Raw genomic sequence first — 21,685 nt, forward strand, 5'->3', positions numbered from 1 at the left:
TGAGGCAGCTCACACTGTAGACACAAATCTCTTGCATGGCAAATGAGATGTTTGTTTGTGAAATGTGACCTGATAACTAAACCTCACAATCTTACCCTTTTAAGATATATTTTATCATAATTTTATTAGCTTATTCCATTTCACTAGGCATTTTGGTTGACATAAATGTGTTGAGCCTAAAGGCCTATTTCCGTGTTGCATAACTCTGAATTTATGAATCTATTAATAAAATATATATTGCCTATAAGCTATTATCAATGTAGATATGGTCTAACTGTTTACATCCGGTACCGCACGGATGGCAGTCTCTTCAATCTGAGGCGCCTACAAGCTCACACCAAGACACAAGAGAAACTTGTCCGTGAACTACTCTTTGCAGATGATGCTGCGTTAGTTGCCCATTCAGAGCCAGCTCTTCAGCACTTGACGTCCTGTTTTGCGGAAACTGCCAAAATGTTTGGCCTGGAAGTCAGCCTGAAGAAAACTGAGGTCCTCCATCAGCCAGCTCCCCACCATGACTACCAGCCCTCCCACATCTCCATCGGGCACACAAAACTCAAAACGGTCAACCAGTTTACCTGTCTCGGCTGCACCATTTCATCAGATGCAAGGATCGACAATGAGATAGACAACAGACTCGCCAAGGCAAATAGCGCCTTTGGAAGACTACACAAAAGAGTCTGGAAAAACAACTAACTGAAAAACCTCACAAAGATAAGCGTATACAGAGCCGTTGTCATACCCACACTCCTGTTCGGCTCCGAATCATGGGTCCTCTACCGGCATCACCTACGGCTCCTAGAACGCTTCCACCAGCGTTGTCTCCGCTCCATCCTCAACATTCATTGGAGCGCTTTCATCCCTAACGTCGAAGTACTCGAGATGGCAGAGGTCGACAGCATCGAGTCCACGCTGCTGAAGATCCAGCTGCGCTGGGTGGGTCACGTCTCCAGAATGGAGGACCATCGCCTTCCCAAGATTGTGTTATATGGCGAGCTCTCAACTGGCCACCGTGACAGAGGTGCACCAAAGAAAAGGTACAAGGACTGCCTAAAGAAATCTCTTGGTGCCTGCCACATTGACCACTACCAGTGGGCTGATATCGCCTCAAACCGTGCATCTTGGCGCCTCACAGTTTGGCGGGCAGCAACCTCCTTTGAAGAAGACCGCAGAGCCCACCTCACTGACAAAAGGCAAAGGAGGAAAACCCCAACACCCAACCCCAACCAACCAATTTTCCCCTGCAACCGCCGCAACCGTGTCTGCCTGTCCCGCATCGGACTTGTCAGCCACAAACGAGCCTGCAGCTGACGTGGACATGTACCCCTCCATAAATCTTCGTCCGCGAAGCCAAGCCAAAGAGAGAAGAGTGAATAAATTCATTGCACATGTCAAAATATAAAATTGAAAGAGAAAAGGTTTGATTCTTTTAAGTGATTTAGAATAGTAATTTATATTGTGATTCAACTGATAGTTAAAATGATTCATAGCCCAGAACAGTCTGCCAGATAACTCAGCGAGTCGAGCAGCATCAGTGGATGGAAAATAATCGTTAATATTTTGAGGTGAAACTTTTCATCAGGACTAAGGAAGTTATTAGTTCAGAGACCAGTGTAAAAAAAAAATTGTATGCTGCTCTTATTGGTAAAGAGAAAAGCAATAACATGGTTGTAAGTGAAATTAATTTTAAGTAATTTGGTATTGAGATTATGAAAGGTGTTATTAAAAGTGCCTTCTCTCAATACACTTATTCATTCTCAAATTTCTAAGCCCTTCTGTTATCTCACTGCCTTTTAATTATTCCCAGATGCCCTCTTTGTCCAAAATAACTTTCAAAACTCCATTGTCTTCCATATTTAATTATCTCAAAAAGTTTTAACATACTTGGTTCAAATGAAAGCAAGAAAAATGTGTCCAGATTTGCACATCCAATTTGAAGTATTAATAGAAACCTTTAAGATAAATGTATCTTTGTGGCTGGCATTTAATAACCAAATACTGAAGCATTTGTTGGGAGTAAGTTTTGGCATAGATGATTGAGAGTAGCAATAAATACTGTCTTTTGCTATCAATATTTATATCCTGAGAATGAATAAAACTTAGCATTGCATTGAATTGCCACCATGTAAAAAAAATCCTCAATTCTTGATTTGAATGTTGCAGGCTATTTCAAATTTATGCCGCCTTTTTCTAAATGTATTCACAGAGGGGAATCATTTTTTTCCCATCCACTCTTTTCATCATGTTCAGGGTCTGCATTAAGTATTGTAGGATTTTGGCTCATCAATTTCCATGTCACACTGCAGATGGTTTAAATTCAAGAATTGTGGGCCGAATCGAATAAACCAATTGAAGAGAGAATCAAGTAGCCTTTTGAATAAAATATTGGATGGAGTATTTGGGGATGCATTATGGGCTGTAATATGTTTTCGGCATGTACAAGTCAGATAGCTTCTGGTTCTATATTTTTCACCAAAAACAGGATGGTCAGTAATATATTTTTTTTAATTTCAAAATTGTTCTATTATGGCTTGCCTGGAAGAGTCCAGCGTCTCAGGAAGCTCAACAGTAGCCAGAAGAAAGGACTCACTTTCCATCCCAACAACACTGGGAGAACCTTCACTGGAAAGGTGGCTGCCATCTCTCTCTATCGGGGCAATTTGGGACTGGCAATAAATATTGCCCTTGACAGAGAGTTCCAATTCCTGAGAATGAAGTAAAAAATGCATGGGTTTCTGGTAATTGTCCAATTTTGTCATTCGTAATCACCAAACTGATTCCATCTGCATTGAATTCGTCCATCGTTATTGAATGAAGATCTACCGGGACCAATCCCTGAAGAGGGCGCACAAAATCAGTGAACCGGTGCGGACTCGAAAGGGCAACATGGCCTGTTTCCGCTCCGTAAATTGTTATATGGTTATGGTTATATGTTTAGTAGTTTTTGGCATCTTCAAAGCTTCACAAAAGTGTACAATTGGACAGTCACTAAAGTTCTGTGTGCAGCAATCTCCATTTTTTTTGTACAATTCCAAAGTGACATGATCCTGTCAGCATGTTTTATGTTACTCAGACCTGAAGTGACTGCAGAACCAATGGATTACTCAGTTGTCTATTTTATTTCAAAATCTCAGATCCATCATCTCTGTTTTCACATGTCAAGGGCATAGATATGACAGGTTTTGAATGTATAGACTTAGGCTTGACCTGGCAAAGAGAGAAGGCACAACAAAGCTTGTCATTGATTGGACAAGGTACGCTGCACGGTTTTGCAATAGGTTATAAGGCTGGAACCTTTCATTTTTATCCATCTCCTCAGTGGGATATTATCTTTTTTTTTACTGGATCACCTCTTGCAGAAAGCAGTAAAAAGCTAGGGGAAATTCATATGGACTCTGGGAGACAAAGATCCTAATTCCCCATGACATCTGTATAACATTCAGCATTCATTCTGAAATGTTGCTGGGAATCTCATGCTGCTAAACAGGATTCATTTTGGTTGAGAGTGAAAGCCTGGGAAATAATTCTATATGTAGACTGACCTCCTCTAGGTACATTTTAAATGTATTTTTTATTTATGTCGTTCGAGCCAACCTGTAATGCGAGAAGAAAGAGGAAAAATCAATGGTGCATGAAAATTGAAATAGATGATGCTGCAAATTAATGAAGCCTCAAAGAAAATGTAAAAGATGCTGATTTTAAAATTCCTTTACACAAATCCAAGAAAAAGTGCTGCTCAATTGAAGGTGACTTAATCTAATGCAATAAAACACAGGAATGCTGAAGGAACTCAGTTGGTCTTGTAGTCCTTAGGGGGTAAAGATATATTACTGACAACTTCCAGTTCCCTGAATTCAACTGCCTCATCTTTACCAATCATTATTCACCTCTATCCTCATAACGAAGCCCACAAAGCCCTTCTTTCTTGACAACAGACCCAACCAGTACCCTTCCACCTCTATAACTTACCGTTTGACTGGTCCCACTTTCTCCAAGTTAAAGGGGTACTTGCGTGGGCCCCAGCTATGCCTGCCTTTCTGTTGACTCTGTGAAGCAATCCATGCTGCAAGCCTACACAGGCAAGGCTCTTCAACTCTTCCTCCGCTACATCGACAACTACTTTGATGCTGTCTCATGCACCCATGATAAGCTCGTCGACTTTATCTATTTTGCTGCCAACTTCCACCCGACCTCACATATATTTTATCTATCTGTGACAATATTGTCCCCTTTCTCGATCTCTCCATCTCAGGAGACAAACTCTCGACAGACATCTCTACAAACCCACCACCTTGATTACACCTCCAAACCTGTCCCTGGTAAGGATTCCATTCCTTTCTCTCAATTCCTCCGTCTTCATCACATCTGCTCCCAGGACAAGGTCTTCCATGGCAGGTCAGCAGAGATTCCCAAGTTCTTTAAACAACTTGGCTTCCCTCCTACCACCATCAACTCTGCCCTAATAAGTATATCCTCCATGGCCTACATATCTTTCCTGGCCCCCTCCACCCCTCATGTGTAATAAGGATAGGATTCCCCTTGTCCTCATCTACCACCTATCACCTCATCAGCTTCCACATCCAACATACCATCCTGCACCAACTACTATTTAATCCTCCCATCAGACACATCCCCTGCAGGGACTGGTTCCTCTATAACTTCCTCATCCACTCCTCCCTTCCTACCAATTGCCCCTTTGGCATGTACCCCTGTGATTGTAGGAAGTGCTCCACTTTTCCCCACACTCCTCCCTGACTACCATTCTGGGCCCCAAACAGTCCTTCCAAGTGAAGCAACATTCCTTGTGAATTTTCAAGGGTCATCTACTGCATCCAGTGCTCCCGTTGTGATCTCCTCTACATTGGAGAGACTGGACACAGACTTGAGATTGCTTTGTCGAGCATCTCGGTTCTCTCCACCAGAACAGCAGGAATCTCCCAGTTGCCAATCATTTCAATTCCACAGCCATTCCTTTGCCAACATATCTATCCACAGTCTCATGCACTGCCAGACTGAGACCACCCAAAAATTGGAGGAACAACAGCTCATTTTATGTATGGGCACCTTCCAACCAGATGGCATTTACATCGACTTCCGGTTTCTGTTAACTCCCAAACCTCATGTCTCCTTTCCTGTATCTCTCTCTTTTCCTTTTTCTCCTCTGCTTTTACAGAGCCAAACCCACCCCCCTTTCCCAGTCAGTTCTCACCTTTTCTCCTGGCCCTTTCACCATATCCAATTAACACCTTTTTTTCTGTTGGTCTGTGCCATTTCTTTTATTCAGGCACTGCTTGCTTTTTCTCATACCATAGAACCATATAGACTGTGCTAAACTATTTTTCTGCCTAGTCCTTCTGACCTGCACCCATTCCATAGCCCTACATACCTCTCCCATCCATGCATCTGTCCAAATCCTTCTTAAATGTTAAAATTGAGCCCATTACCACCACCTCAGCTGGCAGGTCATTCCATACTCCTACCACTGTGTATGAAGAAGTTCCCCCTCATGTTCCTACTAAACTTTTCCCCTTTCACTCTTAACCCATGTCCTCTGGTTTGTATCTCACCTACCCTCAGTGGAAAAAAGTCTACTAAATTTGCTCTGTCTACATCCCTCATAATTTTAAATGCCTCTACCAAATCTCCCCTCATTCTTCCATGCTCCAGGGAATAAAGTCCTAACCTTTCCTTGTAACTCAATTCCTGAATTCTGGGCAACTTCCTAGTAAATCTTTTTGGCATTTTTTCAATCTTATTGATATCTTTCCTGTAATTATGTGACCAAAACTGCACAAAATATGCCAAATTTGGCCTCACATCTATGTAATAACTCCTATACTCACTACTTTGATTTATGAAGGCCAATATGCCAAAACTTTCTTTACAACCCTATATACCTGTGATGCTACTTTTCAGGTAATTATGTATTTGTATTCTCAGATCCCCTTGTTCTATTGCACTCCTCAGTTCCCCACCATTTACCATGTAGGTCTTCTCTTGGTTTCCAAAATGTAACGATTCACACTTGTCTGCATTGAATTCCAGCTGCTATTTTTTAGCCCATTTTTCCAGCTTGTCCAGATCCCTCTGCAAGCTATGAAAGCCTTCCTCAATGTCCACACCTCCAACCCTTTCTGTTATCTGCAAACTTCCTGATCCAACATCTCATTATCATCCAGATCATTGATATAAATGACAAACAACAATAGTCTCAGCTCCGATCCCTGAAGAACACACTACTGGACACCTCCAGTCTGAGAGGTAATCATCCACCACCATCCTCTGGCTTCTTGAATCCAGTTTACTATCTTACCTTGAATACCGAGCCTCTGAACCTTCCTGACTAACCTCCCATGTGGGACCTTCCCAAAGGCCTTGTATGTAGACGTATGGTGCCGTAGACAAATCAAAAATTTCAACACCCACAGCCTTTCCTTCAACAATTGTCCTGTAACCTTCTCAAAAAAACTTTTTTTAAAAATCAGATTGGTTAAATATGACCTGCACGTTGACTGTCCCTAATCAGTCCCTGGCTATCCAAATAGTGTATGTCCGATCTCTTAGAACACCTTCCAGTAATTTTTATTCTACTGATGTCAGGCTCTCTGATCTATAATTTCAAGAGTTACTGTTGGAGCCTTTTTTAAACAATGAAACAACATCAGCCACCCTCCTTCCTCAGGCACCATATCTATGTCTAAGCACATTTTAAATATTTCTGCCAGAACAGAAGGTGGTCTCAGGCTCAAAATGTCAGTAATGAGACCTCCTGAGTTCCTCCAGCATTTCATTTTTTTTTACTACAATCATAGCATCTGAAGACTTCCATGTTTATCTTAGAACAGAGCAATTTTACACAGATTGCTGGATGTCTTGTCATCATTCAGGAAAGTTGACTCTTAACCTTTCAGTAGAAAGTAGCTGTCCCTTGCCTTTTTTTTTAATTTCAAAATTCATCTGTAGAATGATTTTCAACCTATTTGATCTGATAAAGAGTGTACAGAATAACAGGACATTTTCCGTGAAACTGTGCTATTTAAAGGGCTAAACGTTTAGTTTGCGTTGTTGCGGTGATCTTTGATCTCTATGAATCTCAATTCCAAACACAGATGGTCCTCGACTGTTTTACCAAAGCCTCGGGATCATTCTTGACTGGTGCTGTAGACAAATCAAAAATTTCAATTTTCTGCTCACTGCTGAATAGGGAAAGTCAGCCAAATTCAATAACATAGGAGAGAAGTCTTCATTTACTTTTGAGTATGCAGAATTGGCACAGGTACTAGCCTCTATTGCAGGATTTCTCATCACAGCATTTAATATCATTACAGAGATTTCTTAAGCAGGAGTATTTGGGTATAATCCTGGAGGATCTTAGAACATGTATTCTGCAGGCATGAATCTTCACCAACCATGATTCATTTAGCAGCAACAGTTCCCAGCAGCAGGAAGTATGTTGCTTGCATTGTCATATGTCTTTAAGGGTTGTATTCAGAGGTCACACCTGCTGAGCTAATGCTGACAGCTGGAAAAATTGGCAAAACATCAGTAAAGAGACACTGAAATTGTCATTCAGTTTCAGCGTTACCGGACACTGGAAAGCCTTCAATGCTGTTCTATGAGTCTTGCAATTGAGTATCTCAATCTTATAGCAACTTTCACAAATTGTGTAAAAGGAACCCACAACCTGCCTTTCACAATGTTAAAAGGCAGCAATACAACTTTTATTCTCAAAGCAGTTTTAACATTTTCCCTTAATCATATAATTCTGATATATTCAAAGAAAGTGCCTAAGATATTGGAGCATTTATTCTTGTATGCTTTCAACATTTCCATTATAGTATCTACATTTTGGATAGGCTATGTGGTTAGCTCATAAAAGCCTAAATTCCTGTGTACCATTACTCCAGGCCATTATGAACTGTGTGTAAAGGTTCTATCCACAGAGTTGCTAACCCATGAAAGGGGGGCTTGAATTGAATATATTCTGTAATCCTGAAGGCTTCATCACATGACCTTTTCTCCAAGATTCCAACATCTTGAACTGCTTACCTTTAAGCACCAGTCATGCTCAGTCCTACTCCTAATGAGCTGTGACTAGAGTTTTTTTTGCACTTTTTAAGGATTGTTGACTCCCAATTAAATAGTCTTTTTTTCAAATTTTATTAACATCATTGCCCCCAATAACTTTACAGCTGAGTTGCACACAGTAACATGGAAAAAAATTACTATTCAATTCCTTGTGATTTAGGCCAAATCTGGAGGATTGGCACCCCAAATCTTTTATATTTATAATGTGACATAAATGTGAAAAATCTCCAGTATCTGAGTCTAAAATTACTACTCTCTTTGAGAGCTGTCAATAAATGCTCCCATTTACTTGTAATGTGTTTGTGACGCTCCAAAATAGTTTCTGAATGAATTGCAAAAAGCAAAAGATTCTGACAACGGAAACTGTACCATTGGATATAATACTGCTCTGTCAACAAACAACATTGCAAGTTGATTAATTTAGCACCATCAATTTTTAACCTCTCTCTCTCTCAGAGAAAATCACATGACCCTCTTAGAACAGCCATCTGCACTCAGACAGATTGTGGCTCTGGACCTAATCTTCTGAGTTCGTTCATCTTTGACTTTCCAAAACAATGATCTATTACTCTCTTCTTTGGCTTGGCTTCGCAGACGAAGATTTATGGAGGGGGTAAAAGTCCACGTCAGCTGCAGGCTCGTTTGTGGCTGACAAGTCCGATGCGGGACAGGCAGACACGGTTGCAGCGGCTGCAGGGGAAAATTGGTTGGTTGGGGTTGGGTGTTGGGTTTTTCCTCCTTTGCCTTTTGTCAGTGAGGTGGGCTCTGCAGTCTTCTTCAAAGGAGGTTGCTGCCCGCCAAACTGTGAGGTGCCAAGATGCACGGTTTGAGGCGATATCAGCCCACTGGCGGTGGTCAATGTGGCAGGCACCAAGAGATTTCTTTAGGCAGTCCTTGTACCTTTTCTTTGGTGCACCTCTGTCACGGTGGCCAATGGAGAGCTCACCATAATAACACGATCTTGGGAAGGCGATGGTCCTCCATTCTGGAGACGTGACCCACCCAGCGCAGCTGGATCTTCAGCAGCGTGGACTCGATGCTGTCGACCTCTGCCATCTCGAGTACTTCGATGTTAGGGATGAAAGCGCTCCAATGGATGTTGAGGATGGAGCGGAGACAACGCTGGTGGAAGCGTTCTAGGAGCTGTAGGTGATGCCAGTAGAGGACCCATGATTCGGAGCTGAACAGGAGTGTGGGTATGACAACGTCTCTGTATACGCTTATCTTTGTGAGGTTTTTCAGTTGGTTGTTTTCCCAGACTCTTTTGTGTAGTCTTCCAAAGGCGCTATTTGCTTTGGCGTGTCTGTTGTCTATCTCATTGTCGATCCTTGCATCTGATGAAATGGTTCAGCATGATGCTGAACCAAGCCATGAAAGACCCCAACAATGAAGACGCTGTTTACATCCGGTACCGCACGGATGACAGTCTCTTCAATCTGAGGCGCCTGCAAGCTCACACCAAGACACAAGAGAAACTTGTCCGTGAACTACTCTTTGCAGACGATGCCGCTTTAGTTGCCCATTCAGAGCCAGCTCTTCAGCGCTTGACGTCCTGCTTTGGGGAAACTGCCAAAGTGTTTGGCCTGGAAGTCAGCCTGAAGAAAACTGAGGTCCTCCATCAGCCAGCTCCCCACCATGACTACCAGCCCCCCCACATCTCCATCGGGCACACAAAACTCAAAACGGTCAACTAGTTTACCTATCTATTACTCTACAGCATGTCCAATTAACACCTACTTATGAAGTCCTTAGGCATTTTTCAAAGCTTGAGCAAAGGCACTTGGAGCCTGAACTGTCTGGCTTGAGCAGAGCTCCAGCATTTTAAATGAGATCTGTTTTGAAGTGTTTGTATGTGACCCACACGTTTAAAAAAAACCTGCCACAATTTTGCCTTTAAAACTTATCTATATACAATATTAAATATAACATAATCTATCACACTCTTTTATAGTCACTTGCAGATTACATTGAAGGCAAGAAAGTTCACATGCTGTTCCTCATTTGCTTTTTCGGCTACTTCATAGTTATCTCTGATAATTTGTGACATTATACATTGGAATGATTTAAACCTCACTTTTTATCTCAGAAAATAATCACTATTGGAAAGGTGCACCTTGAATCTTCTTATATTTCAACAGTGACAGTATTTTCTGGCGTAAAGCACTTTGGAAATTTATACCCAGCAGAAGTAATGCGCACCTGGATGCTGAAATAAAGACTTTGTAACCATGCTGTGGGATCAAAAAAACTTGCTTTACATGTCATCTGTGTTGTGTGTTCTGATTGCAACTCCCATTTCACTTCCGAAATTCAGAAGCAAAAAGCAACAACATCCTCATCTTGTTCTATACGTTCTTTGCAAATAATTTAAGGCAAGTTTCCACTCATAAGTTAGACCAATATTTAAGAATAAGAACTCACTTGAGATTGCCTGATTACCTCCTTCCCTCTAATGTTTCACTGAGTATTGGGATTAAGTTTAGTATTCACCATCTCTGCCCCTGCCATCAGTTTGATGGATTGTGCTTCTGAGCTGTCTGGAGTGAAATTAGATGTGACTATAGTTAAGGAGCTTCAATTACCCTGATGTCATGTGCTGTGCACTGTTTTCAACCCTCAATGAGAGGCTTACATTTCATTTTGCTTTTTAAATGCTCAACTTAGAAGTTTATATCTGTCTGATCCAGTGAATTCTTGTCTTGGTAAGCCTATTGATAGCAAACTGAGGAAAAGGAGCTCAATCCAGACAAAATAGGATATCAAATTCTTTGATGCTGATTGTCCATTGCAGAATTAGTGCAAAAAAATGTGAGTGAGCATTGTAATGTTACACATAATTTATACCACTGGCATCTTTGTCAAAATGTATCTCTAAAAGAATGAAAGCACCATAGTTAAGCCTTCAGATAGTTTTTTAATTATTTTTTAAAAATTGGTTAATAGATTGCAATCTGGTGAAATCTAGGATTTAATTTTACTGAGCACTTTCTAGAAGTAATAATTTAAGACCTTTTCAACCGCAATTCCCTCCTGGATGTGAGTATACTGAACTTGATTTCCAAGCCACCTAATGTTGAATTTGCTGCCACCCCTGTGACTATCAAGAAATTGAGAATTCCACATTCCAAGTGAAAATGGACAAGATGGGTGACCTGCTGAAATTCTAAAACTGGACAGTAAAGAGCTTCAGTGAGAAAGACCACAACTAGGATGAGAAGGAGATATGAGAAACCCTCAAGGATAGCATAATCGTGACCACCTTCAAGGAGAGAAATCATCCATGGTGCCTATGAGAGGCTTCACTGCTGTCATTCACCTTGGGGATCTTCCTGAACCAGCTCCTCCCAGTGGCCAGAGAGCTGTTCCCCAAATCATAGGATGGATTCCATCCATATTGAAGTACAGTTTTTATCTTTTTCACCATGTGGCAACTCCAAAAATGAGTAAGTAAGCAACACAGTCACTCATCATCACCCTCTTTGACCTCACAAAAGCCTGTGAGTTCATCACTTGAGAGGAATTGTCAAATTTCCTCCTCAAATTTGGCTGTCCACAGAAATGGTGCTCTGTCCTGTGTTTGCTCCAAAATGGCATGGAAGCTATGATAATAATCAAAACAGATCTTTGTACTAATCTCAGTGAATATTAATGCATCGTTTTCCCACCACTCTTCTTACTATAATGTTGTACTTCCCAAACTTTCCACAGGAGAGAAACTAATCTTCAGAATGAAGGAAAACTCTTTAACCTCTAGCAACTACAATCTATATACCAGAATCCAGTCCTCTTAATCTCAGTAGTGGCAGTACGCAAACATTGCTTTTTGCAGAGGCTGATCTTCAAGGCATTATCAACCTGTTTGCCAAAGCTTCTGAAAGGATGGGCCTTGTACTCAACATTTACATAACAAAGGTCTCCTACAAAATTGCCTCCATTGGAGAAATGCCCTCAGATAATGAAGGTCCACACTCCAGCCTCAGAGCCACCTCCTTGCAAAGGCAGATATTTACCATTACTTTCAATGTGGAGGCAAAACTAATGATCTACTAGACTGCTGTGATCCAATCCTCCAAAACACTTTTGAGAACTTGATTACTCACGACAGCATTTTAAGACACTAAAAGAAACCACCAACATTGATTCCACAAGATCTTTCAAACTTACGGAAGAATGCTTAGCATCCTCTCCTATTTATCTGGAGTATTGAAACACTAGATATTCTCAGTCATTTGGCCATGTTGGTCAGATCATGCCACTTGCTGGTTGACATCAGACTACTGAAATGCCTAGTCCATTTCCAGTTTGGTCATGGGAGGAGATGTCCAGACAGTCAGAGAAAATGATTCAAGAATGTGATCCAAGTTCCTTGAAGAAACCCAGAAATTCTACTAACTCCAGGAAACATCTAGCTCATGGCTTCTCAATTTGGAGAAGGAGCATTCATGATGGCATTCAGAATCTCAAGGCATTAAATTGGGAGCACACAGGAATCCTGTCTGTGTAATGCAAGGAGTAGACCACAACACAAAAAAATTACCAATCTGTGGAAGAGACTGTGGTTTCCACACTGGCCTCATTAGCAATCCCGAAACCAATCAAACTTGGGTTCCAAAAGAACTCCCTAAGTAGTACAGTTGGTCGTTCTTGTCAGCCTATTCACATGGTTACATGCATAAATAGTTAAGTTATTTGTAGCATTATTAAATACATTAGTTATTTGCTTAGAATTAGGTGAATATTGCATACCGGGAACAGGACGTCATTTCCGGAGTAATGTTTTAGTCAAGTCAAACCAAGTTAAGTTTATTATCTGATTCCAAGTACAACCTGATGAAACAGTGTGCTCCAATTGGTACAAAATACACAGACACTCAACCAGATATAACACAGATACAGGCAAGTAATACATATGCCAGACAAGTATTCATACAAATGAATATTGTTTTGTATATATGAGAGTCTCAGATGGTTAGTGTGAACAGTTCCTTTAGCTGTTCAGGATTCTCACTGCCCGTGGGAAGAAGCTATTCCTCAGCCTGATGGATCTGATATTTTCCTGTATCTCTTTCCCGACAGGAGCAGTTGAAAGATGCTATGTGTAGGCTGGAAGGGATCCTCAATAATTTTTTGCAATCTCGTCAGACAAAGGTTCTGATAAATCGCGCTGAGGGAGGTAGGGAGACTTCACTGATCCTCTCCGCCACTCTTGTGGTCCTGTGAATCGATCTCCGATCTATTTCTCTGCACCAACTGTACCACTCTGTGATGCAGCTGGCCAATTTGCTCTCAATAGAGCTCCTATAGAAGATTAACATAATGGTAGCTGCCAGCCTTGCCCACTTCATTCTTCTCAGGAAGTGCGGTCACTGTTGCGCCTTCTTGACAAGTGAGGAGATGTGTGTCCATGGTAGGTCACTAATTAAGTGAACTCCAAGGAACTTGGTTCTCTCCACTACAGAGCTGTTTATGTGTAGTGGAGGGTGGTCATTCCTGGTCTTCCTGAAAACCATGATCATCTCTTACGTCTTGTCCATGTTGTGACTCAGGTGGTTACTCTCACACCCTATCACAAGATTTTACACCTTTTCTCTGTAATGCAACTCATCGTTGTTGCTGATGAGGCAGACTACAATTGTGTCATCTGCAAAGTTGATGACACTGTTGGAGGTGGATCTGGCGGTGCGGTCATGGGTCAAAATAGTGTGAACAGGAGTAGGCTGAGCAAACAGCCCTGAGGTGTACCAGTGCACAGTGTGACAGTGTTTGACTGTGGTCTTTCTGTTAGAAATCGATTATAAAGTTCAAAATCCAGTTACAGAGAAGGGTGTTGAGTCACAGTGAGGACAGCTTTTCCATCAGTCTCTAGGGAATGATCGTACTAAACGCCTAGCTGAAGTTGATGAACAGCAACCTGATGAATGAGGTGTTATTCTCCAGGTGGGTCAGCATGGAGTGAAGGGACAAGGCTATAGAATTGTCTATGGAACCGTTTTTTCTATAGGCAAATTGAAATGGGGTCAGCATCTCTAGGTGGTGTGCTTTGATGTGTTCCATCACCAGATGCTCATTTCATAATGGTTGAGGTCAGTGCCACAGGGTGGTAGACGTTGAGGTCTGTTTTTGTTGCCCTCTTGGATAACGTGATGATGGTGGCTGACTTGAACCCTGCGGGAGCGATGGATTGCTGCAGTGAGGTGTTGAAAATGTTCATGAAGACCTCCGTCAGTTGGTTACTGCAGTCCTTCAGAACGTGACCAGGTACATTGTCTGGTCCTGCCACCTTGTGTGGGTTTACCTTGATAGGGTTCTCCTCACTTCAGCCGTGGCTATGCAGGGAGCCTGTTCATCCAGGGGACATGGAACTTTCTTCGGCATCATCCTGTTCTCATCAAATCATGCAGAGATGTTCACTCTGTCTGGAAGTAAGGTGTTGTTATCTTTAACTCCCAAGGTTGAGTTGTGATCTGTTATAGTCTTGATCCCTTGCCATGTGCACCTTGAGTCACTGGTGTCACACAGCTGTCTGTGGATCTTCTGTGCACACCCCCGCTTTGCCTTCCGGATTCCCTTTTAGACTGCCTATCTAGCGGCCAAATTCCTTGATTGCCATCTAAAAACCATAATTGTAAAAACAATGTTGTATAATGCTGGGGTAAGGGTAAGCTTATTCATTTATTGGTGGTGAGATTGGGAATTAGCAGGGCATAAAAAGGATTGGTGGGTCATGATCACTCACTGAATAACATCATTAGTTACTTTGCTTTTGGTTTGGGACTTTGCCATCAGTGGAATGTTGAAAAAAATACATTGCAATGATTCATATGGGAGTTTTAGTGCAAGTTGAGAGTTTAGAAGGTATCTTCCAGATCAACTTCTTTATCCACTTCAGTGTTTCAGGATGAAACTATATACAGCGGAGAAATATAATTTAAATAAGTAAGAAAAGGTGCAGAAATGATTCAATGTTGCCTGGATTGGAATGCTTGAGCTATCAGGAGTAATTGGATAGGCTGAGCATAGTTGGGGTCAGTGGCCAGAGTCTGTTTTCCATTTAGAGGTGTCCAGCCTGTAAAGTGAGGAAATTTAAAAGGCTCTTAAGAGTAAATTTTCACACAAAGTGTAGTGGTGTCTAGTATGAGCTGTCAGAGAAGGAGGAGGCAGGAACAGTAATAATATTTAAAAGGAATCTGGACATGTACTCAAATGAGCAGGCATTTAGGGATATGGAATTTAAGTTCCCTTCAAATATGGAATTAAAATTCCCTGATGGTCAAGTGGTTAGGATTCGGTGCTTTCACTACCTTGGCCTGGTTTCAATTCCAGGTGAGGGAAGTGTACTTTTTGGGTGGCAGATTCAGCAAAGTGATTAGTGCAATGGTATTATATAGTGCCTGTGACCCCAGTTCGAATCTAGCACTGTCTGTAAGGAGTTTGTACATTCTCCCTGTATCTGTGTGGGTTTCCTCTAGGTGTTCGGCTTTCCTCCCACCCTTCAAAAAATGTATAAGGACTGTAGGTTCATTGGCATATTTGGGGGGGCATAGGCTCGTGATTAATATAGATAGACATGATGGTCAATATAGACTAGTGGTTCTCAACCCATTTTTTTCCCACGCACATATGGCATCCTATGGATTGGTTAATGTGGTATGTGAGTGGCAAAAAATGGTTGGTACAGGTGGTGAGTTAAAGAGAACATTTTTATTCTGAATGCTCAAGTCTTTATGATCAAGAGTTGTTCAGTGTAAGTACAGTATAGTACCTTTGTCTTTTAATTCTTAATGTAGGTGTAATTGGCATTGTAAGAATAAGTCTCAAGCAACTGGAAAATGCACTTCTCTGGCATCTACCAATACCCGTAGGTGCTGGATACCAGGGTTTTTATTGTACCTGGAAAGCACTGGCAGAGGGCATGGTGGAAGCGCATCACTATCAGCTTTCAAGTAATATCTATGTTATCAAAAAAGTCTTGATCAATATGTCACCTCCAGTATTGAACTATTTGCATGATTAATCTCATTAAAGGATTAAATATTATAGAAATTAAGGTTCATACGATTTTTATGAGGGTTGTGAGTATCCAGAGCTGTGAGGGAAAACATGTAGAAGGAGCTGAGGTACAGACCCATCATGATCTAATATCAAAAGTGGCTCAAGAGCCTACCCTGCTTTTATGTTGATGCAATATCTGCCTGGACCAAATCAACATTCAGCCCGGAAGCATTTTGTTCTTTATTTAATGACATTATGGGAATGGACGGTCTATAAAATGTGCGATTTTACTTTGTAAGTCATTAAATACGAATCTTAAAAACAAAAAATAATGTGTATTCTTTCTCAATCTTTGTATTACAACAGTGTCTGCAAAGCTGGAAATGTGGTTCCTGTTAATTGATGGATTTTTCTGATTTTACACCGATGGATTTTTATTCCGACATTGGTTTGTTTTGACAGGAAAACTCACTTCTGAGCGTGCCCTAAGGAAGCAGCAACAGTTAGACAACATAATTTCGATTGTGACAAACTTGGCCAAAACTGGTGATACTATTGTTGATTTCTGCAGTGGTGGGGTATGTTGTTTTAAAATATTTACTAACTTTAAATTTCATTTCGTTATAAGATTTATGCAGTATGGAAATAGGGAATTTACCCCACCATGTCCATTCCAACCAGAGGTCACCCATCCATACTAATCCCATGTTCAAGTACCTAGCCAGTAGCCTTTGATAACATAGATACTACTTGAAAGCTGGTAGTTATGTCACTTCCACCATGCCCTCTGCCAGTGCTTTCCAGGTACAGTAAAATCCCTTGTATCCAGCACCTACGGGTGTTGGTAGATGCCAGAGAAATGCATTTTCCAGATGGTTGAGACTTATTCTTACAATGCCAATTACACCTACATTAAGAATTGAAAGACAAAGGTACTATCTGTACTTACACTGAACAAACTTCACTTCCTCACTTTCATAAATACATAAACCAAACCAAACAGTCAGCAGCGTCAACCAGCTCTTCATCCTGCACATCAACTTTTTATTCAAATGCAACTTTATTCAAACAGCTCCTATGAGCAAAACACAATCAAGGCACTGGGTGAATATTTCCTCCCATCTTCACCAAAGGTTTGTTACTTCAGAGAACATTTACTTTTACAATTTTAAACGTGTGTATTTTAAAATATTATTTTATTCTTATTTATTTTAGTTTTTAAAAAAAGTTATTTTCCTAGTTTTTTTGCTGATTGCTTGAGGCTGCTGTTTGCTTGAATTACAGATATCAGGGGGGTTTACTGTGTTCAACACCTCTAGGTGAAAAAGGTAAAACTATTCCACCAACAGTCCTTATCTATACCCTGTCATGTCCTCTCTTAACCTCCACTCCAGGAGAAACAGACCTAGCCTTTCCAACCCCTTCTCATAACTAAAATCCTGATTCTCAGATAACTGAGTTGGGTCAAAGGGCTTGTTCCATGCTGCATAGGTTTATGACTCTGTGACTAGCATTGTAGTGAATCTCCTCTGCATCCTCCCCAATGCCATTACTTCATTTCTATAGTGTGGTGACCAGAACTGCATGCAGTTCTTGGCTGAATTCTGGTCAATATTTTATAAAGTTGGAGCATAACTTCCCTGCTCTTGTTTTCAATGTTCCAACTAATGAAGGCCAACACCTGATGTGCTTTCTTAATCACCATCTCTCACCTTCAAAGTATCTGAATTTGCACACCAAGATCCCCTTGTACCTCAATACTCTCGAGCACTTTGGAGCAAAAATAGGTAAGAGTCAAAGAACAAATCAACCATGATATATGATTGAACTGTGGAATATGACTAAGCCTGAATGACCTATACAGTGGGTGATGGTTTTCTCCAGTTATAGAAATTCACAGTTCATGACCTTGTGGGAATAATGTGATTTCTGGGAATACAATTTATTTTTTTATAAATTGTGGAAAAATATAACCATAAAAACAGAGAGTATTACAACACAGAAATAGGTCCATTGGCCCTTCTAATCAGTGCTGATCTACTATTCTGCCTCTTCCAACTGACCTGCACCTAGTCCATATCCCTCCATACCCCCTCCCATCCATGTACTTGTTCAAATATTTCATAAATGACAAAATTGTGCCTGCATTTATTAATTCAGCTGGCAGCTCACTCCCACCACTCTCCACATGAAGTTTCCTAAAGTTCCCTTTAAACTTTTCTCCTTTCATTCTTAGCCCATGTCCTCTAGTTTTTAATCAGTCCTAACCTCAGTGCAAAAAAAGGCATAATCTTTACATAAAATTAAACATCATTGCCCTAATTTATGGTTGCCAATTCCACTTTGACAGCAGACATAAAGCAAATTAATTTCAAACTCGATCATTTTGATGTCATAATTTCTGAGAGTGGAAATTCCATATTTTGCAGAGTTTCAGTTCTCGAGAGTTCATCTAGCAGGAATGGGCAAATAAATAAATGTCAGTCTTCTCCAATTCTGGCATGTTGAATTTCAAAATGAGACCATGGTCTTCTGATTAACTCAATTGTGTGTCCTTTGTTCACAGGGGCACCTTGGAATTGTCCTCGCTCACACCTTGCCATCCTGTCAGGTATGTAATTTTAAAATTGTTGCAATGGTTCACTTTACTCTGGAGTGGAATTTTACAATTCATTTTTTTTTAGAGCTCTGTGATAGGATGTCAGACATGCATGTAGCAAAAACCGAGCTGGACATACACTAGTCTGCCAGGAACAGTAAAGCTACATTGTGAAGTCCTGCGAACATATTCTTTTTAACCATCTAATCTGGGCTTTAGGCCAGATTTTTACGCTGGTCTTTGTCGTCAAAGACTCAAGTAACAATCAGCTTTCTTCTGTGTTCCATCCCGCATCGTCAAGAAGAGATTTAGTGGATAATACCTAACTGCTGGCAAAATAGCCTGATCTTGAAATCCATCAAGCTCTGTGTTGCCTGGATGCTTCCAATTTACAAAACTCTTAAAACATTAACAAAAAATTTACAAAAGGCTGTGAAAACTCCCAAAAGATGAGAATTCAATGTGTAATTCAATAAACCACCTTGAACTGGACTTCGACTAAGGCCACCAGCTCAACGAGCCAAAATAGATTAAATTCTTTTTTTTTAAATCTATTTGGATTGTAGATTGTTTGCATTTCAGGATAACATTCCATAATGTAATTTGTTTTTTTATGAAATCTACAACTCAATTATGTGTGGAAAGAAATAGTTAGAGTGGAGTGCAGTGGTACATGAGACAACTAATATTTCATGTTATTCAAAGGGAAAAACTCACTTCCACAGAATGGTACTGGATTTAGAAACTGGGAATTAACTCTGAGAATGCAATATTTATTTACTAGAAAAGGAAGAAATGGAGGCATATATCTTGGGAACTTTGATTTTCCTTTGTTGCTTTTTGAAGCATCCTGTGATTCAGCATTTGAAGCTAAAAATAATTTGACCTGGAATTGATTTGTTTAGTTCTGTAGTAGTTACAAATGTCAATTTCCTTGATATTGCACCATCAAAAAGAGAACTTGTCTCAGAAGGCAGAACTTTAATATATGGCAGCTGTATTTTTGTTCAGTGTCTGTGTTATACCCTGCAAATAAGTGTGTTGCCAACTTCTAGCAATGTAGCCACAAGCATTACATATTTTCATAGTCATTATATTGCCCAGGACCCACTGTCAATGACCAAGATAAGGTTCTTTCATATTACTAATGTAGATTGCATGTAAGCTATTCTCTTGCTGTCTGCTTGCTTTACCTTTTGTTTAAATAGGCCATCAGGTATCATTTAGAAAAATTACAGTTTTTTTTGTTTATAAAGAAATCCCCTGCAATACCAGTGAAAGAGAAACGGAATGAACCCTTCCTCTGATGAAGGGTCCCTGACCTGATGAAACAAGAACGGTATCGCAGATGCTACCTGACTTGCTGAGTGATTCCAGCACTTTGTTTTTATGTCAGATTTTCATCATTTGTAGCTCCATGATTTTCATTTTCCACATTTGTATTAACAAAAGAAGTAAACCGAGTTACATTTCAATGCTGCAAAAAAAAATTCATGCCTTAAGCAAACTTGAGATGATCTTGCTGGTTTAAAACATTCCATTCCATTTGATTGCAATTCCCTCCACATCTTTTGCCATCCTTTTCCCTTCCTCGCAAAATCACAGCACGACCTTCAATCTCTGACTTGAATTCAAAAGATCATTGCTGCCATTTCTCAAGTATGATGCCATCATGAAATAAGGTTCCTCTTTCAGCATGCTGAAGGTCTGCCTACCTCTGGGACGATGACAGCAACGAACATGCTCATTAAATGACAGGAGTACAATATGTAGGTAGCACTCTTACTTCCAACTCTCCCGGATCCAAATACTCCTATAAATTGAAATAATAATTTACTTGCACTTTATTTAATTTGCTGTAATGTATTCACTAATCACAATGTGGTTTCCTCTAAACTAAGGAAACCAAATACATATTGGGCCATCTCTTGATGATGAAGTTCACTAGGATAATTCTGAGGCTTTGGTTGCAATTGATTTCAATTATTTCCACTCTCCTGATTTACCTCTTCCTTGAAGATTAGGCTCTGGCCTGAAACATCAGCAATATTTCTTTATCTCTTCTGCATGCTGCAAGACTGGCAGGATTCCTCCAGCATTTTGGTGTGTGTTTTACTACAATCACAGCATCTGCAGACTTTTGTGTTTCACAGCACTGGATTGGGGCAGTATTTCCAGCTTTCCAAATACAGACCACCCTTTGAGTGAAAAAGTTGCCCCTTCGATCCCTCTTAATCTCTTCGGTCTCTCAGAAAAAGATCAACTGCCATGAGAAAAAGACTGAGCACTCACTTTATCCATGCCCCTCGTGATTTTTATTTTATTTTTAAAAAAATTTAGACATGCAGTACGGTAACAGGCCATTTTGGATTATGAGTCTGTGCCACCCATTTGAATAGTGGGAGGAAACTGGAGCCCCCACAGAAAACACGCACAGACATGGGGAGAATGTACAAACTCCTTACAGACAGCGCAAGATTCAAACCCTGGTCTGGTCCCTGATCGCTATCCAAATAGATAAATAAAAGAATTTAATCTATTTTGGCTCATTGAGCTGGTGGCCTTAGTCGAAGTCCAGTTCAAGGTGGTTTATTGAATTACACATTGAATTCTCATCTTTTGGGTGTTTTCACAGCCTCTTGTAAGTTTTATCGTTAATGTTTTAAGAGTTTTGTAAATTGGAAGCATCCAGGCAACACAGAGCTTGATGGATTTCAAGATCAGGCTATTTTGCCTAAAAAAAACTGAGGTCCTCCATCAGCCAGCTCCCCACCATGACTACCAGCCCCCCCACATCTCCATCGGGCACACAAAACTCAAAACGGTCAACCAGTTTACCTATCTCGGCTGCACCATTTCATCAGATGCAAGGATCGACAATGAGATAGACAACAGACTCGCCAAGGCAAATAGCGCCTTTGGAAGACTACACAAAAGAGTCTGGAAAAACAACTAACTGAAAAACCTCACAAAGATAAGCGTATACAGAGCCGTTGTCATACCCAC

The 21,685-nt window shown here is 40.6% G+C and overlaps 1 protein-coding gene across 6 annotated transcripts in view; it reads left to right on the forward strand.

Moving 5' to 3' along the window:
* The window catches only part of gstcd (glutathione S-transferase, C-terminal domain containing), a 198,849-nt gene that overhangs the window by 129,658 nt on the left and 47,506 nt on the right, over window positions 1–21,685 (forward strand). For all 6 annotated transcript variants that reach the window (XM_069925739.1, XM_069925744.1, XM_069925738.1 and 3 more), the window contains 2 exons: window positions 16,543–16,658; window positions 18,647–18,691. In XM_069925739.1, coding sequence (XP_069781840.1) covers window positions 16,543–16,658; window positions 18,647–18,691 — 161 coding nt within the window. The remainder of the gene's footprint in view (window positions 1–16,542; window positions 16,659–18,646; window positions 18,692–21,685) is intronic.

This window comes from Narcine bancroftii, chromosome 3 (assembly GCF_036971445.1).
Source record: "Narcine bancroftii isolate sNarBan1 chromosome 3, sNarBan1.hap1, whole genome shotgun sequence".
NCBI classification, from domain to species: domain Eukaryota; kingdom Metazoa; phylum Chordata; class Chondrichthyes; order Torpediniformes; family Narcinidae; genus Narcine; species Narcine bancroftii.